The 14,696-nt window shown below is 45.0% G+C and overlaps 2 protein-coding genes across 13 annotated transcripts in view; one reads left to right on the top strand and one right to left on the bottom strand.

The window, feature by feature from the left end:
* FAM13A (family with sequence similarity 13 member A) overlaps positions 1-9,352 on the top strand; it is a 234,699-nt gene extending 225,347 nt beyond the window's left edge. For all 12 annotated transcript variants that reach the window (XM_050943999.1, XM_050943998.1, XM_050943995.1 and 9 more), the window contains one exon: positions 2,095-9,352. In XM_050943999.1, the coding sequence (XP_050799956.1) occupies positions 2,095-2,221 (127 nt within the window). In that variant the 3' untranslated portion in view covers positions 2,222-9,352. The remainder of the gene's footprint in view (positions 1-2,094) is intronic.
* A 1,912-nt stretch (positions 9,353-11,264) lies between these two features.
* The window catches only part of HERC3 (HECT and RLD domain containing E3 ubiquitin protein ligase 3), a 112,886-nt gene continuing 109,454 nt past the window's right edge, over positions 11,265-14,696 (bottom strand). Inside the window, exon 25 of the mRNA XM_050943993.1 lies at positions 11,265-11,617. Within this exon, the coding sequence (XP_050799950.1) occupies positions 11,616-11,617 (2 nt within the window). The 3' untranslated portion in view covers positions 11,265-11,615. The remainder of the gene's footprint in view (positions 11,618-14,696) is intronic.

The raw sequence follows: 14,696 nt of genomic DNA, 5'->3' as shown, positions 1-14,696 counted from the left end.
GCCAGTTGAAGTCACTAGGGGTGTGTCTATACTACCCGCCGAATCGGCGGGCAGCATCGACCCCCGAGCGCTCTCTCGTCGAGTCCTGTACGCTGCCGCCACAAGAGGCGCAGGCGGAGTCGACGGGGGAGCGGCAGCAGTCGACTCACTGCAGTGAAGACACCGCGGTGAGTAGATCTAAGTATGTTGACTTCAGCTATGTTATTCATGTAGCTGAAGTTGCATAACTTAGATCGACCCCATCCTCCCCCCAGTGTAGACCAGGCCTGAGAGTCTTCTCATTAATTCTGTGAGACACAGCACATTGAGGTTAAGAGTAAAATTTTCAAAAGCACCTAAATCCCATGAGGAGTTAGGCTTCTAAGGGACTTTGGGGCTTTTGAAAATTTTGCCCTAACACAGCAGTGGAGCCAAGATGAAAACCCAAGTGTTCCAAGCTCCTTCTCATATGTACTGAGTAGTAAATCACATAAACCATAAGATAAAATCTAGAGCCAACTCATGGACTGACTCCTAGGAATGTAATTCTTTGGGACAGAATGAGGGCTTTGGAGCGGAGCCCGGAGCTGGAGCGCAGAGCAGCTCCGGAGCAGTGGAGCTGCAAGTTTTTGCCTAGAGCTGGAGCACAGCTCCAAAGCCCTGGATAGAATAATAATCTTGTCTGAAGGGACACTATAGAAATGTATCTCTTGATCCCTTCCTCCCATCTGTGGGTCTGCGCAAACACTACTTTGGTACTTAATGGGTAATTCATGGAATAAATTAATGTTAAATAGCAGCACAGGAAAACAATGCAACAAGACGTGTAATCATCTCTCAAAAAGAAATGTGAAACTCAGTAGTTAAATGCATGTGATTTCTTGTAACATATTGTGTATATGAAGAGTCTGTTCCATATTTGAGTCTCCATAATGAGAAATACATGTTACATCCTAGACTTTAGAGATTCTGGATACTGAAAATATGTGCTCTAGGGGGAAAGATGGTCCCAGTGAACACAAGGCTAGGCCCACTTTGGGGAAGGGCTCAGCTAGGCTGACCAGACAGCAAGTGTGAAAAATCGGGACAGGGTGGGGAGTAATAGGAGCCTATATAAGAAAAAAACCCAAATATCGGGACTGTCCCTATAAAATTGGGCCATCTGGTCACCCTAGGCTCAACTGACATCATAAACCCTACGAGCTAAATTTTCTCCTTGTATGAGCATGGTTCCCGTTGGCCTCAGTATAAACCAAGTACATCTATGTGGAGAATTTGGCCATAAGCATGCAGCTCGAGCACTCGCTCTGTGAACAGCATCAGAGCTCAGAAAGTTAATGCCCCTGGGAATTCACTTCAGTTGCATCAGCTGCTGGTGTTTGTGTGCATATGTAAACTTGCACATGGACACATATCTATGTCGTATGTGCGCTGATCATACCCATGTGATAAATTCATCTATTTATGCACCTTTGACAACCTCACTAGCCCTGGCTCAGCACTCGGAGAGACTTTTTCTAACATGCTGAATCTCTGCGCTGCTTCAAAAAGGACCCGGGGTTAATCTGCAACAAAAAGTTTCCTCCTTTCTATAGTCACAGAAGTTTCTGCCCAAAATGTGTGGCCTGGATCCCAGGATGAGCAGTGTTCAGTCTTGCTCCACTGACAGATGTATGGTCTGATATCTCATGACCTTCCAGAACTAGAAATGGAAGCTTTTATACCTTTGGAAACGGGTACCCACTCATAATAGCTTCTGTTATAGCCAGCGAGAGCGTTTCAATGGAACAGGAAGCTGTCATAAGACATCATAAGCTGACCACTGTTTGAGATCGAGGGGTGGAGGGGATAGCATAACTGGCTTTGATACAAGGATGTCAGTATGTTTTGACTCTAGAATAGCATCAGGATCACTTTCAGCTTTGACACAGAAATATGCTGAGTTTCACCCCCCCATTATTAGGTTAGGTTATGCACCTTTTTTTCCTTTTGTAGCTAACTAAAAATGACATTCATCATTTTTCTCTTCAAATGACAAGTAACAGAGGCAGGGGGATGGCTGAGGAAGTAATGTCTTGCCAGAAAATTCTCACATCTTCTCCGTTTTTCTGTTAGAAATGTCCAGAAAGAAGATCGTACTCCCATGGCTGAAGAATACAGTGAATACAAGCAGATTAAGGCAAAGCTGAAGTTGCTGGAGGTGCTGATCAGTAAAAGAGATATTAGTTCCAAGATTATGTAATGAAGCTGATCGACTTCACAGAGAGGCTAAGAAGAGACTGAGACAACCAGATGAATGCATGAAGGGTGCAGCAGGAGCCCGACAATGAGGGGCTTAGCAGCTCCCCGAGAACTGAAAGGCCATTTTTAGACATGGGAGGTGGAGGAAGGGTGGCTTATCACTCTCTGCACTCGGTGTAATCCATTGTGCCACCAGGCCAGTCATCTAGACTGGGGTTGCCAGCAAGAGAGAGGTAATGCTGTGCTCAGAGATGGCGCCGAAAGGGTCCTTAGTTTTGATTCGCTTACCAATTCTGTCATGTTTAGAATATCAGAGTCAGATTACATTTTTCCAGAGAATCATAGTGAGAGGCTGACTGCTATGAATAGTGGTGAATCATCCAATAATGTCCTCTTCTTTCCCAACCGAGTGCCCTGTCCAATGGAAAGTGACACACGGTTCCTGTTGTCAGGAAGTCCTGAGGGTGTTCTCTCTTAGCTACCGTGACAGTGAGCTCTGGCTCCCAAATTACCTGTAGGTTTGGGAATTGGGCCTTTTCAGTTACCCCACTGAGTGCTGGAGAATTGCTATTAATCAATGCCCTGCCTACTGTATTGGCCTTTAGTGTGACTTTTCCCAGTGTTTGATTTTCTTACATGTGTTTTCTAGCTGTCACTTCTGCTTAGGTAGATGGTAGCTGCCTCTGATGAGAAAAGCACTGTCAAAGAAAGTTCAGCAATACGCTTAGTTGCCGGGTCGTCTTAGCTGGCATTTTGAATTGTGACATTGGGACTGTGGTTGGGCATTTGGATCAGAGTGGAGGTTCTGATGGCAGCAGTCAGAATCCTATTGGGTTTTAGTAGCTGAGATGTTCTATTGAAATGAACGCGCTGCTCTGTCACTGCAGCTCTCCCAGTTCAGGTATCCGGTAAGCGGAGTGAAGATCTGTCCATATCAGCATAGACAGACCACCAATCTTTCAGTGTCTGATACTGACTTTAAAGACTGAGCTGGACAGTCCATACACATATAGTACACACACCCTAAACTTTTTTCTTTTGTGCACCTAAATGGTAAGACCACATGGATTGCAGCACTAAGTGTGAATTGCAGAGATGGGGATACAGCACACAGTGAACTCGTGGTCTTTTCTTCCCGATGATAATTGCAAATATAAATACTTTAGAGGAGAGGGGATACTTCAGGAAATGAGAAACTTTGAGCCAGATTCTGCCCTTGGAAGTGTGTGAATCTGAGGTCAAAAGTTGGAACTTAACTCACTCAAATCAACATGAACAATTTTCAGAAAGGAAAACCTTGTTATGAATGAATTATAGACAGGTGGTTTAGACGCTCATGTTAGACATTTGCTATTTTGAAGGGAAATGAGCTAAAAAAAAAGTGGAAGGCTCTTATTTCTGTCATGCAGAGCCATTGGGCTCCATTATTTCCTTGTGTCACCCTCAAGAGCATCAATGTGCAGCTTCACACAGCCCAGGGAGAAGTCCCTAGCTGGAACTAGAGTAAAAAGTCTAACTTCCCAGGGCAGGATTCATCCCTGCTGCACATAGGTAGAGCAAGCCAGCATGCTCCCTCCTGCATACTGATCCCATCAGTGAGCCAGTGTGGAGGAGCAGGGCAGTGATATTGAGTGCAGGGATTGCAATTGTATTTGGCCCTTGTGTAGATTAGATGAAGGAGTGGGAAGCCTGCCTGTGCCCTACCCCGTGTTTACATACCAGGACAGTCTGGCTCCAAGATACGTGGCAGTTCATGTTCCCTAAGCGCATTTCCCCCACGTTGCTATGTTATGTTGACTCTTGCCACAATAGATACAGAACATCTACAGCGGGTTTCAATAGCTTCTGTATCTCAAAACTTATTAAAAAGAAATGTTTCTCTTCCCCATCCATGAACCCTGGCAAGATTCTCTAGAATGTCAGGTGTCGGACAGTGCCCGTGAGAAGTAGTACATTAAAGATAAGCCAGCGCCAGTTGGTAAGAGGTAGCATAAGTTGGGTCTTTTCTTTTGCTAGTCACCAAATTCATTGCACTTAGGGGTATTTTCCAGGTGGTTCTTCATCGATCACAGAATTATCCCCTCCACCTAGAAGAAATAACAGAAGTAGGAGAGACTGAAGCCTAAATTTAAAAAGGTAGCCTAGTTTTTGGGCGCCCAGCCTAGGGCCTGATTTTCAGCGGTGTTGAGCACCCACAGCTTCCATTGACCTGGGAGTTCTAGGCACTTAGCACCTCAGAGAACCAGACCCCAGAGGTGTCTATACCTGGGCACACACATGCAGAGGCTACTTTTGAAAATGTGGGCCGGATTGGGTGACTGCCGTCCTCTTTCCCTTCTGCATGCAGGACGTCTGAGAATTCCAGCAAATAATGGTGGTGCCATTGTCCTCCAAACCAGCTTTATGCCAGTTGAAAGGGTGCATGAGAGGGTTGGGTATTTGGGGCATAACTGTTTAATAGGACAGTGATGTTTAGTAGCAGAAATGATAGGACAAAAATGGCTGCTGCTTTCCTCAGAAGTCAGTATTGCTGGTTGCCTTTTATACGGTTAGGCCTCAGTTAAGTGAAGCATTGAGACCAATGCTTAACTTTAGCCATGTGTCAATCCTATTGAAATAAGCGCATGCTTGAAGTCAAGCCTGTGGCTGGTGTTTTTGTAAGTAGAGATGAACTTAAGCACAAACTTAAATACTTTGCTGAATCAGGGCCTTATCTCCTTAATACCTAAATTACAGTGGCTGTGATTACCTAGCCATCAGTGTCCATAGCCTTCATGCAAAACTCCAGAAGTCACAAGGAGTACATTTTGTTGTTAAAAGCCTGCTTGAACTGTGTACTGATAATTAACTGTTTTGTTGCCCCAGCAATTCTTGACCAACAGTATATAGCAGAATATTTTGTTTTTAAATTGATAAGCCTATAGGGTTTTCTGACTGCCTAGCTACTGTTGTTTTCATGGCACATTGCTGTGATTTCAGATATTTTATATAAATGATAAGTATAATGATGCACTTTAGAGAGATTATATTTTTAAAGTTTGAAAGCTAATAATAAAACCTATATAGCCAAAATTGTACTCTAAAAATCCTTGTCTAGCTCTCTCTTGTTAAAAGGCTGTTCTTTAAACAAAAACATAAAATGAATAGCACCAGTTGAGCTTAATTCCATGAAGTCTCTGTATCTCCTGCAAACTGATTGAGTTTGGTAGAATTTACTGCAATTTACAAAATAGCCATTCAGGTACTGATCAACCCCCGCCACCTCCAAAAAAATAGTCATGCAAAAATCAAATCATTGCTGTAATTTTTTCATTTCAGTTTTCCTTTGTTATTTCACTTACTGCAGGCCCTTGAGTGTACAGCCCAGTTTATATTGCTGTTTACATGAGAATGTTTGAATGCAAGTGAGTGTTCTTTTAATAGGGGTGAAGTGCTGAGCAAGTATCTGCTTCAAATAAAATGAGTAAGCTGTTGGAATAAGACAAAATATACTTCCATGGCAATAGAACTTGTAGTGTGTTCTCTGCTGGCATTATGGCCTGTTTGGTATCTGGCTTCGCATGGCCTAGAATGATACAGGCACGTGTCCTTTTTGTTTTTTCAGCAATGCGTGATTGTGTATTACCAAATGTGAACATCATAAATGACTGAGGTTTATTTAATGGTGATGATGATGATAAACAGGGTATAAATATAATGATAAAACGAAAAGAGTTAAAGATGGCAAAAGCTTGTAATTTTCACAGGTAGCATTTGCTTTTATTCTGTTTACTTTGGTGTAAACACTCAGTTAATAGATGTTTATATTAAATATGGTGTAATTAAAGCATCTTATCTCTTGATTATTTTGTTAGGATTCAGTTTTTATTACATGTATGTGCAAAAATTCGTAAGTGCCATCAAGTCATGGTAAAAGCCTTTGTGCCTGAGAGGGAAAAGCATAGTTTAGTGACATCTCAGCAAGACTTCCATTTAGGGGAATGTTTGCAAAATGGTAATTCAGACACACTGGAAACAACAGAAATAGAAGCTTGCTTGCTGTCCAGTAGTATAAGGTGGATAAATCACTGAGAGTAAGATCTTTCAGTCGATGCCTGGGTCTGTACAGATCTCATGTCTAGGTTGTAATGGAAGTAGCTGGTTAGAAGTCAGAGAGGGCTTTATTTGCAGCCTTGGTGTAATATTGTTTAGGTACGGTGTTTGTTAAATTTGTGAAGGCTCCTAGAACAGCAGTTCACATGCTGTGTGCTTGTAGCATGGATTTTGTCAAACACTAATACTTTGCAGGCAGTATGCAAAGTTGTACTGTTGACTTATTCCCATTTGCCGTGCCCCACTCACTACAAGGACCCACAGCAACATCGGGGTTTCTTATTGATGTGGGAGAGAAATTGGGTTGGAGGCCAGTGATTGCGAGGGAGTGGAATTTGTGCACCCTTGTTCATCCTAGAGAGGAAAGTAACTTTGCATTCTGGAACTGTTGCCATTTGCAGAAGTTATCTTTAGCTATGCCTTTGTGCTAGTTTGGGGGATCACTGCACGTGGTTAACAGCCGCTGCCTGTTTGCAGCTGCTAATGTTGTGAATGTCTCTCATTTTTTGTATATTTCAGAAAGTAAGAAGCACTGTGCTACAGTGTATACACTTAAAAATTGCTGTCTAGTTGTTGAGAGATTACTGGCTCTAGCAATAGCCTGTACCTCGGATCATTGTTAGAACTGGCGATATCTGCAGAACAAGAAGGAACCTTTTAAGTGCATCGACTGTATGCCCACTTCCTGCCAAAATCCTTGCAGTGCAGTTAAATGCGTAACATTGACTGGTTCTTCTTGCTTTTCCCCTCAGGGAGTCACTGGGTTATTGAAATACCTGTGCTATGTGGGACCTGATCCTGCTGCCACTAAAGTCCACAGCGTGTCCCTTTAAATTTCTCTTTCAGGAAACGAGGAAAACTAAGCAGAACTAACAGTTTATATATTTCCTCTTCCTTCATCAAAAAGAATGGAGCTGTAATTGTCAGTTAGGCCAAGCAAAAATGCATTTACCCTTAGTAGTGCCAGCTGGAAAAGGGTGTGGACTTTGGAGTCACAGAACATAGTGTGATATGTGAGACCTGTCTGACTCTGAACCTCGTCTGCACGGTGACATACAGATGGGTCTGACAGGCTGCTCCTGAGCAGCCTTAATCCAACTCTCGCTGTTCTGGAAAGTGGTTTCTTTTCTTATTTGCCTGCAAGTGTCTGCATGGCCCCTACTAAGCAGGGGAAGGGATTTACATGTGGGAAATGTGAGACATTCTAAATCCTTCCAGTTAACATGGGCTGTGAGGAAAGCAGAGGAGACATTTCTGTGAGTGTATTTTATGCAAATACTCTGACAATCTGCAAGTCTCTTTATTGGTAGGCAAGGGGGGAGGTACTTAGAGCCTTTTTTTTTTTTTAAGTCCTGTTTGTGCATTCAGGGTGGGTTTCTCCAAGCAGCCTGAGAGAGGAAGGCACCCAGCTCCGTCTGGAAGTCATCTAACTTCCTTCAGCACTATTGAAAATTCTGCCCTTTATCCTCAATTGCACGATATGGAGGTCTAGGATTTTAAAGGGATATGACTGGGCTTAAAAAAAAATTGGCCCTTCAAAACCCTAATATTGGGGTAAATTTTTTAAAGTTCATTTTGGCCAGTTTCCATCTGAATGTAAACATGCCTGTGGTAGTGTCTGCAAACAGCATTGCAGCTGTGTGCTAGTGCATGCAAACCGGAATGTGAGACTGACTGCTGCATTTGTTAACGTCCCTGCTGAGTGAAAGTAAACACACAGCATAATGGGTGAAAAGATTTGTTGCAGTTTCACTCTGTCTCAATCTCTAATGCATTATTAATAATCAGCCTACTTAAAATTACATGGAGTGAAATCCTGACCCCACTGAGTTTTGCCATTGACTGCAGCAGGACTCGGTTTTCACCCACCATGTCCCTTTAAATTTCTCTTTTTAGGAAACGAGGAAAACTAAGCAGAACTAACAGTTTATATATTTCCTCTTCCCCCATCAATAATAATGGAGCTGTAATTGTCAGTTAGGCCAGCCAAAAATGCATTTACCCTCTGCTGTCAACACTGATGGAAAATGCAAGGTAACCCGTAGCAGATTGAAGTGGAAATGTAGAGGAAGTATGCACAGCATTATATTCATTTTTCCAAATGTTGCAGACTGTTACATTTGGAGGTCAAATTAGATAGACGAGAATGTGGTTTCACCAGAATGACCTCTGAGCTCTTTTCTCTCACACTCTATTACTACGTGCTTTTTATAGGAAGGTACTAAAAACAAAAAAGGATGAGGAAAGGCTGCATTCTTTTGAGGCAAATAGATTTCTGCCCCTGGAAACCATAATTTGCAATGTATAATACCTCTTTATTTTTGGACATGAGGTTGGTGAGTCCTCTACTGGTCATCTTATTAGCTTTATCCGTGAAGGAACCATATGCTGTGGTAGCCTTACACTTTGATGTATCGTTGAAGTATCTTATTGTCCTTGGCAAAAAGAATTGTAAAAGTTCTTGGCCTTGTACATCTAGAGGATCTGCACATCCAAGCTATTCATGATGGCATGCGGGGCATCAAACTCTGTCCAACCTGTATATTATCTGTTCTGTATGACACAGGGTATTTAATGCTTGCTACAACTTTGTATGTTCAAAGTATTCATTGTGCCTACTTGTGCCTCTCTGCGGACATCTGCATGCATTGGTGTAAACCATCTTCTATTATGTGTATATGTATATACATAGAGAGGTATATATTTACACAAATGACTGTGCATGTGTGTATACAAATTGATTTTAGAGTTCAGAAGCCAGTAACAGCCAGGTGTGTGGCTGGAGAAATCACTTTTGCAGACTTCATTCTCTGTATGAAAGCAACTCCATAACCGTCTCATGCAAATAACATATTTAACAAATAATGCAATCTTAGCCAGTGTGGGCCCAGTTCTCTGTTTACATGATTTATGTAAGCAAATTTAATTTGAATCTACAGTGTCTTTTTTAATGTAAACTGATTGACAAATGTTATGTGTACATTTTTGTACATGATTGTATTTTGTATGAAACAAAGGAAATAAAACTATTTTGACTGCAGGTCTCTAGTAATCCTTGCCATCTGCATGAATCGCTGACAAAAGGGGCTGGTGCAACAATCAACAGGCTCAGTAACCCTCATGAGGGATCTGGCTGGCGAGGATTAGGGGTGAGGAGAGGGAAAAAGCAGCTGCACCCATCTCCAGGGATAGAATATGGTATCGTTCCAAGGTGAGGGCCTTGCTATGTTAAGTCCTCAACTAGGGGTGTGAGGAAACTGCCCTGCTAGTCCCAGACACTTGGCACAGATCACCATGGCCGGAAATAAATGTTAGGTATATCCTGCCTTGAGAGTTTTTGCTGATTTGGTAAATAAATCTGGGTCATTTAAAGGCAAAATGTTTGCCCTGCAAGAGTGTTTTGCTGAGCTTTAGGCTCTCTCACCAGCAGGGATGATTTAGCAATATCCAGAGAGAAGTGTGCACCCCACGAGAGGTGGAGAAATCACCCCATTGCCATGAATTTGGTGAGAAAATGTTTACAAGAGCCCCCTTCAGCCCATCCCCTGCCCCTCTGATATGTTGTCTCATAGGGTACACAGGGAGCTTCCTTATAGAAGTCTGCTGCAGCAAAAGGGGGATGCCACTGTAAAGTGTGCAGGAAGATAATAACCAAGATGCGGGTCATGCCAAAGGCATCTATGTTTCCAGGTCGCACCCTCACCTCAAAGCTTTTAGTTTTCTGCAAACAGAGGCAAACCTGAAGCCATTTTGAAAGGACTCCAGCACTTGCTCCCTAGTGGCGAAGTGATGATGTGGGTATGGCCAAAATTCCCAGTTTAATTGCATTGCAAACTGCATCCCTGTGTGGCTCTCTGGGATAGGGACTGGCGCACTTGTTTAAAACATCTGTGATCCTCTAATTATCCCACAGATTCCTTTAAGCTTGGAGCATTAAAGTGCTGACTTGCTGCCAAGTGCACATGATCCCCTCCTTCCAGGCTGCCGCCCTCATTCCTGTAGTGGAGGAGTTCCACGCTGTAAAGCTTTGTGAGTTTCTTACTCGGGGGGCAGGGCTGGAAAGCATCTGCCGCTCTCAGCAATGCAGGATTGCTGCCAGTAGACGTTCCTCCTCCCCATCCAAGTTCTCTCTCCTGAATAGACCTGATCACGCTAACTCCTCTCAAAGCAGACTGGGGAGCCAGGTTCTAACCTGGCATCTTGTCTCCCTTTGAGGCTTTAGCTAAGCACTTCTTACTCAAGCAAAATTCCCACTGGTACAGTAGAACCCTTATTTGTCACCCAATCCTGAGACAGGAAGAGCTCTCTTGGAACCAATGAGAGATGCTTGCTCTGGTTGGGACAGGCTGCACTAGCTGGAAGAATGAAGCAGCCACGCAGAAGCCAAGTGTCGTCATCTCTAAGCACTAGCATGAGAATCTGCAACTTAAGGCTAAATGAGCAGCACTTGGGAGGGCTCTGCCTGTGACTGGAGCTTTATAGGCAAAGGCAATGGGGTGGGAGTGGGAGAATCTGCCTCTGGTGTGCTGGAGCCATAGATAAACAGGAGATTGCAGGCTCTAGGGCTGTGACTGGGCTCTGGCACCAGCACTCAATTACATAAGAACAGCCACACTGCATCAGACCAAAGGAGGGGAGGGATACCTCAGTGGTTTCAGCATTGGCCTGCTAAACCAAGGGTTGTGAGTTCAATCCTTGAAGGGGCCATTTGGGGATTGGTCCTACTTTGAGCAGGGGGTTGGACTAAATGATCTCTTGAGGTCCCTTCCAACCCTAATGATTCTATGAAAGGTCCATCTAGCCCAGCATCCTGTCTTCCAACAGCAGCCAATGCCAGGTGCTTCAGAGGGAATGAACAGAACAGAATCAAGTGACCCATTCCCAGCTTCTGCAAACAGAGACTAGGGACACCATCCCTGCCCATTCTCACTAATAGCCATTGATGGACCTATCCTCCATGAATTTATCTAGTCCTTTTTTGAACCCTGTTACAGTCTTGCCTTTTGCAACATCCTCTGGCAAAGAGTTCCACAGGTTGCCTGTGCATTGTGTGCAGAAAGATTGTCTTTTGTTTGTTTTAAACCTGCTGCCTATTATTTTTATTTGGTGACCCCTAGTTCTTGTGTTATTAGGAGTAAATTACACTTCTGTTTACTTTCTCCTCACCCATCATGATTTTATAGACCTCTCTGATATCCCCTCTCTGTCATCTCTTTTCCAAGCCCCAGTCTTGGCACATGGGAGACGGCAGCCATTCCAAAGTCCAGGAGCTGAGTCGGGGAGGAGATCGATTTCATAGCATCCTCTGAGGGAAAAAATGAAATGCTTTTCAGTGCTATTTCCAGAGTGAAGGGTCAGGCTCAGCACTGCAGCCTGGAAACACATAGGAGTGAGATGGCTTTAGCGGTTTGTTTGCAGCTAGAAAGAGCCAGATTCTCCCCTCAGCTCCACTGGGGTAAGCCAGGAGTTGTTCTGGGTGAAGTCACGGGGGTAATACACCAAGGCAAGAGTTATCAGGCCTTAAAGCGCTCTCTCCGTTCATACACGATGCCCATCATCAGACACAGAGCACCTGGGGCAACTTCCCTCGCAGGAATGCAGGAATTGCCAGAGTGGATCCAACCAGTGATCATTGAGCCCTGTTGCCCATCTCCAACAGTACCCAGTACCAAATGCTTCAGAGGAAGACACTGCAGTAGACGGCGATAGGCTAACTGGCTCTTTCCCCCACCCCACCCCCAGGACAATTTCCTCCTGGAAGCTACATACCAGGTTATGTTAATACTCTTATTTGCGTAACGTATGGAGGCTCCTGTTACTGATATAAATATCCAATCCTGTTTTAATCTCTGCTAAGATCTTGGGTGGCAATGAGTTCCCCAGGTTCATTGTGCAAGAGAGTAATTCTTAGCAGGGTTCAACTTGCCACCTTTTGCAACTGTTCAATCTGACATTGTTCATGTAGCAGGAGACAGGGAGAACAGAAGTGTCCAACCTCCCTTCCCTTGAGCAGTTCTGTCTTGCAGCAAGCACAAAGAACACATTTTCAGAAATAGTCTCAGCATTGAACTCGGGTGCTGCCTGGGGAGGAGACTGAGAAAGTCCTTCTGAAAGCATGGACGTAGCATCAGCTTTCATGCTCAAGCCTTTTCCTCCTCCGATTCCCCACTACCTTCTCTTCCTGTAGCTACCATATTTTCCAAAGCCTGAGAATCAGACTGGAAGTTGAACACCAACCTACCTTTGAGGACCTGGACCTGAGACACCAAGAGGAACACCCTGTGACTTGGGGTGCCTAGGGTAGCCCTACTGAGAATGCCACCGTCAGGGCAGGCACCAAGAAGTGCAGATTCTCCCAAAACTATGGGGTTGTGCTCAACTAGTCACAAACTGTGCTCCTGATCTCCCACACTCGTTATCAAGAAGCTGAAACAAGGAATCACACCTCCCTCTTCAGTGCATTGCAGTTCTCTGGCTCTCAAGCAGCACATGGTCCAGTAAGGTGAGGAGATATTTAAAACCTCTGTTCATGATACAAAATCTTCTGAACCCCAAAGGGCCAGCCACATTACCAGGTCAATATTAATTTGGATCTTACTCAAAATACCATGCTGCTGGCCAATCCTTTAGTATCTAAAACTAAAGGTGTATTAGAAAAGAATGAGAAGAGAGGAGTTAGATGGTAAAGCAATCAGATACGTAAGTAAGACTTCAGAGTCCATGTATCAGGTTCTCAGCAGTATTGGTGAGTTTGCTGGCTTGGAGAGTCCCTCTGAAACAAATCCAAAGCTTGGATGAGCCATTCAGTCCTTTGCTCAGCTTCCAGAGAAGTTACTCCAGGGGTAAGAAGCAGGATTGAAGACCAAATGGAGAAGCAGCAGCTGCCTTTTTATATCCTTTGCCATGTGGTTTGTACTTCCTTTGTCCCAAACACAAACTTTCAGAACATGGGCCTGGGAAAGCAGAGTCCCCTGTCCACGGGCATGTCCCTACATGTCCTGCTGACTCAGGTGTATCCCTGCCTTCTCTCAATGGGTATAGCTGATCGCCTGTGCTAGGCCATCACGCCGGCTAGAAAGTGCTGATGCCAATCTGTCTGGGGGTGTCACGCAGATACACAGCACAGGTCTGAGATACAGATATGCCACACACATTTATAGTGCGCCATACAAAGATGATACAAACAAGATTATCATACTTGGCAAATCATAACTTTTCCACTGCGACCTTACCTGGCATATTTTGTAATATTGGTATCAACAGTATTGTAAATGGTCACCCCTATTCCACACAGCGTCACCCACCCCTCTTGCATTCAGCTGCCACTACGTCCACAAAGATGGCTTGGGGCTTTGAGCCCCACTGCAACTGAGGTTCATCCTTTAACAGGTAATTGGGTATTTGGGCATATTGAAAATAGCTCCCCAGCCACGCCTAGCCAACTGTAGAGAAATCAGAGTCAAACCACTTCAAAGACTAAAATGGAGGAAGCGCTGGTCCCCTCCTGCACTCCCCTGCAGAACAACCGCCTATGAAAGCAACTGAAAATAGTTATCCCAAGCTCCAGCATCAAAAGAGACACAATGCAAGGATTTCTCTGTGCACCTTAGCAATGCTTTGAGCAGCTTGGCCTTTTCCGGGTTGTAATGACAGTAATAGCACCAAAAAAAATCTTGGTGGGCGTAGGGTTGCCAACTGTCTAATCGCACAAACCCAAACACCCTTGCCCTGCCCTGCCCCTTCCCTGAGGCCTTACCCATGCTCACTCCAGCCCCCCACCCCCTCTCACTCACTCTCCCTCATCCTCACTCACTTTCACTGAGCTGGGGCCAGGGGCTGGGGTACAGGATGGGATGCAGGTTCTGGGAGGGAGTTTGGGTGCAAGGGTGGGTTCAAGGCTGTGGTACAGGAGGGGGTGTGGGCTCTGGGAGGGAGTTTGGGTGCAGGAGTGGGTTCAGGGCTGTGGTAGAGGATCAGGTTACAGGAGGGGGTGCCGGCCCTGGGAGGGAATTTGGGTGCAGGAGTGGGTTCAGGGCTGTTGTAGGGGGTTGGGGTACAGGAGGCGGTGTGGGCTCTGGGAGAGAGTTTGGGTGCAGAAGGGGGCTGGGAGTTGAGTTGTGTGAGGGGGTTCAGGGTGCAGGCTCTGGCTGGACGGTGCTTACCTTGGGTGGCTCCTGGAAGCAGCAGCACTTCTGGAAGTGGCTTCTAGGCTCACAGGCGTCCAGATGGCTCTGCACACTGCCCCTGCCTGCAAGCACTGCCCCCACAGCTCCCACTGGCTTCCCCATTCCCAGCAAATGGGAGCTGTGGAGTCAGCGCTCGGGGAGGGGGCAGCACATGGAGATCCCCTGCCCACGCCTCTGCCTAGGAGCTGCTGCTGGACA

This window comes from Gopherus flavomarginatus, chromosome 3 (assembly GCF_025201925.1).
Source record: "Gopherus flavomarginatus isolate rGopFla2 chromosome 3, rGopFla2.mat.asm, whole genome shotgun sequence".
NCBI classification, from domain to species: Eukaryota; Metazoa; Chordata; order Testudines; family Testudinidae; genus Gopherus; species Gopherus flavomarginatus.
This window is presented reverse-complemented; position numbering and strand designations above follow the sequence as displayed.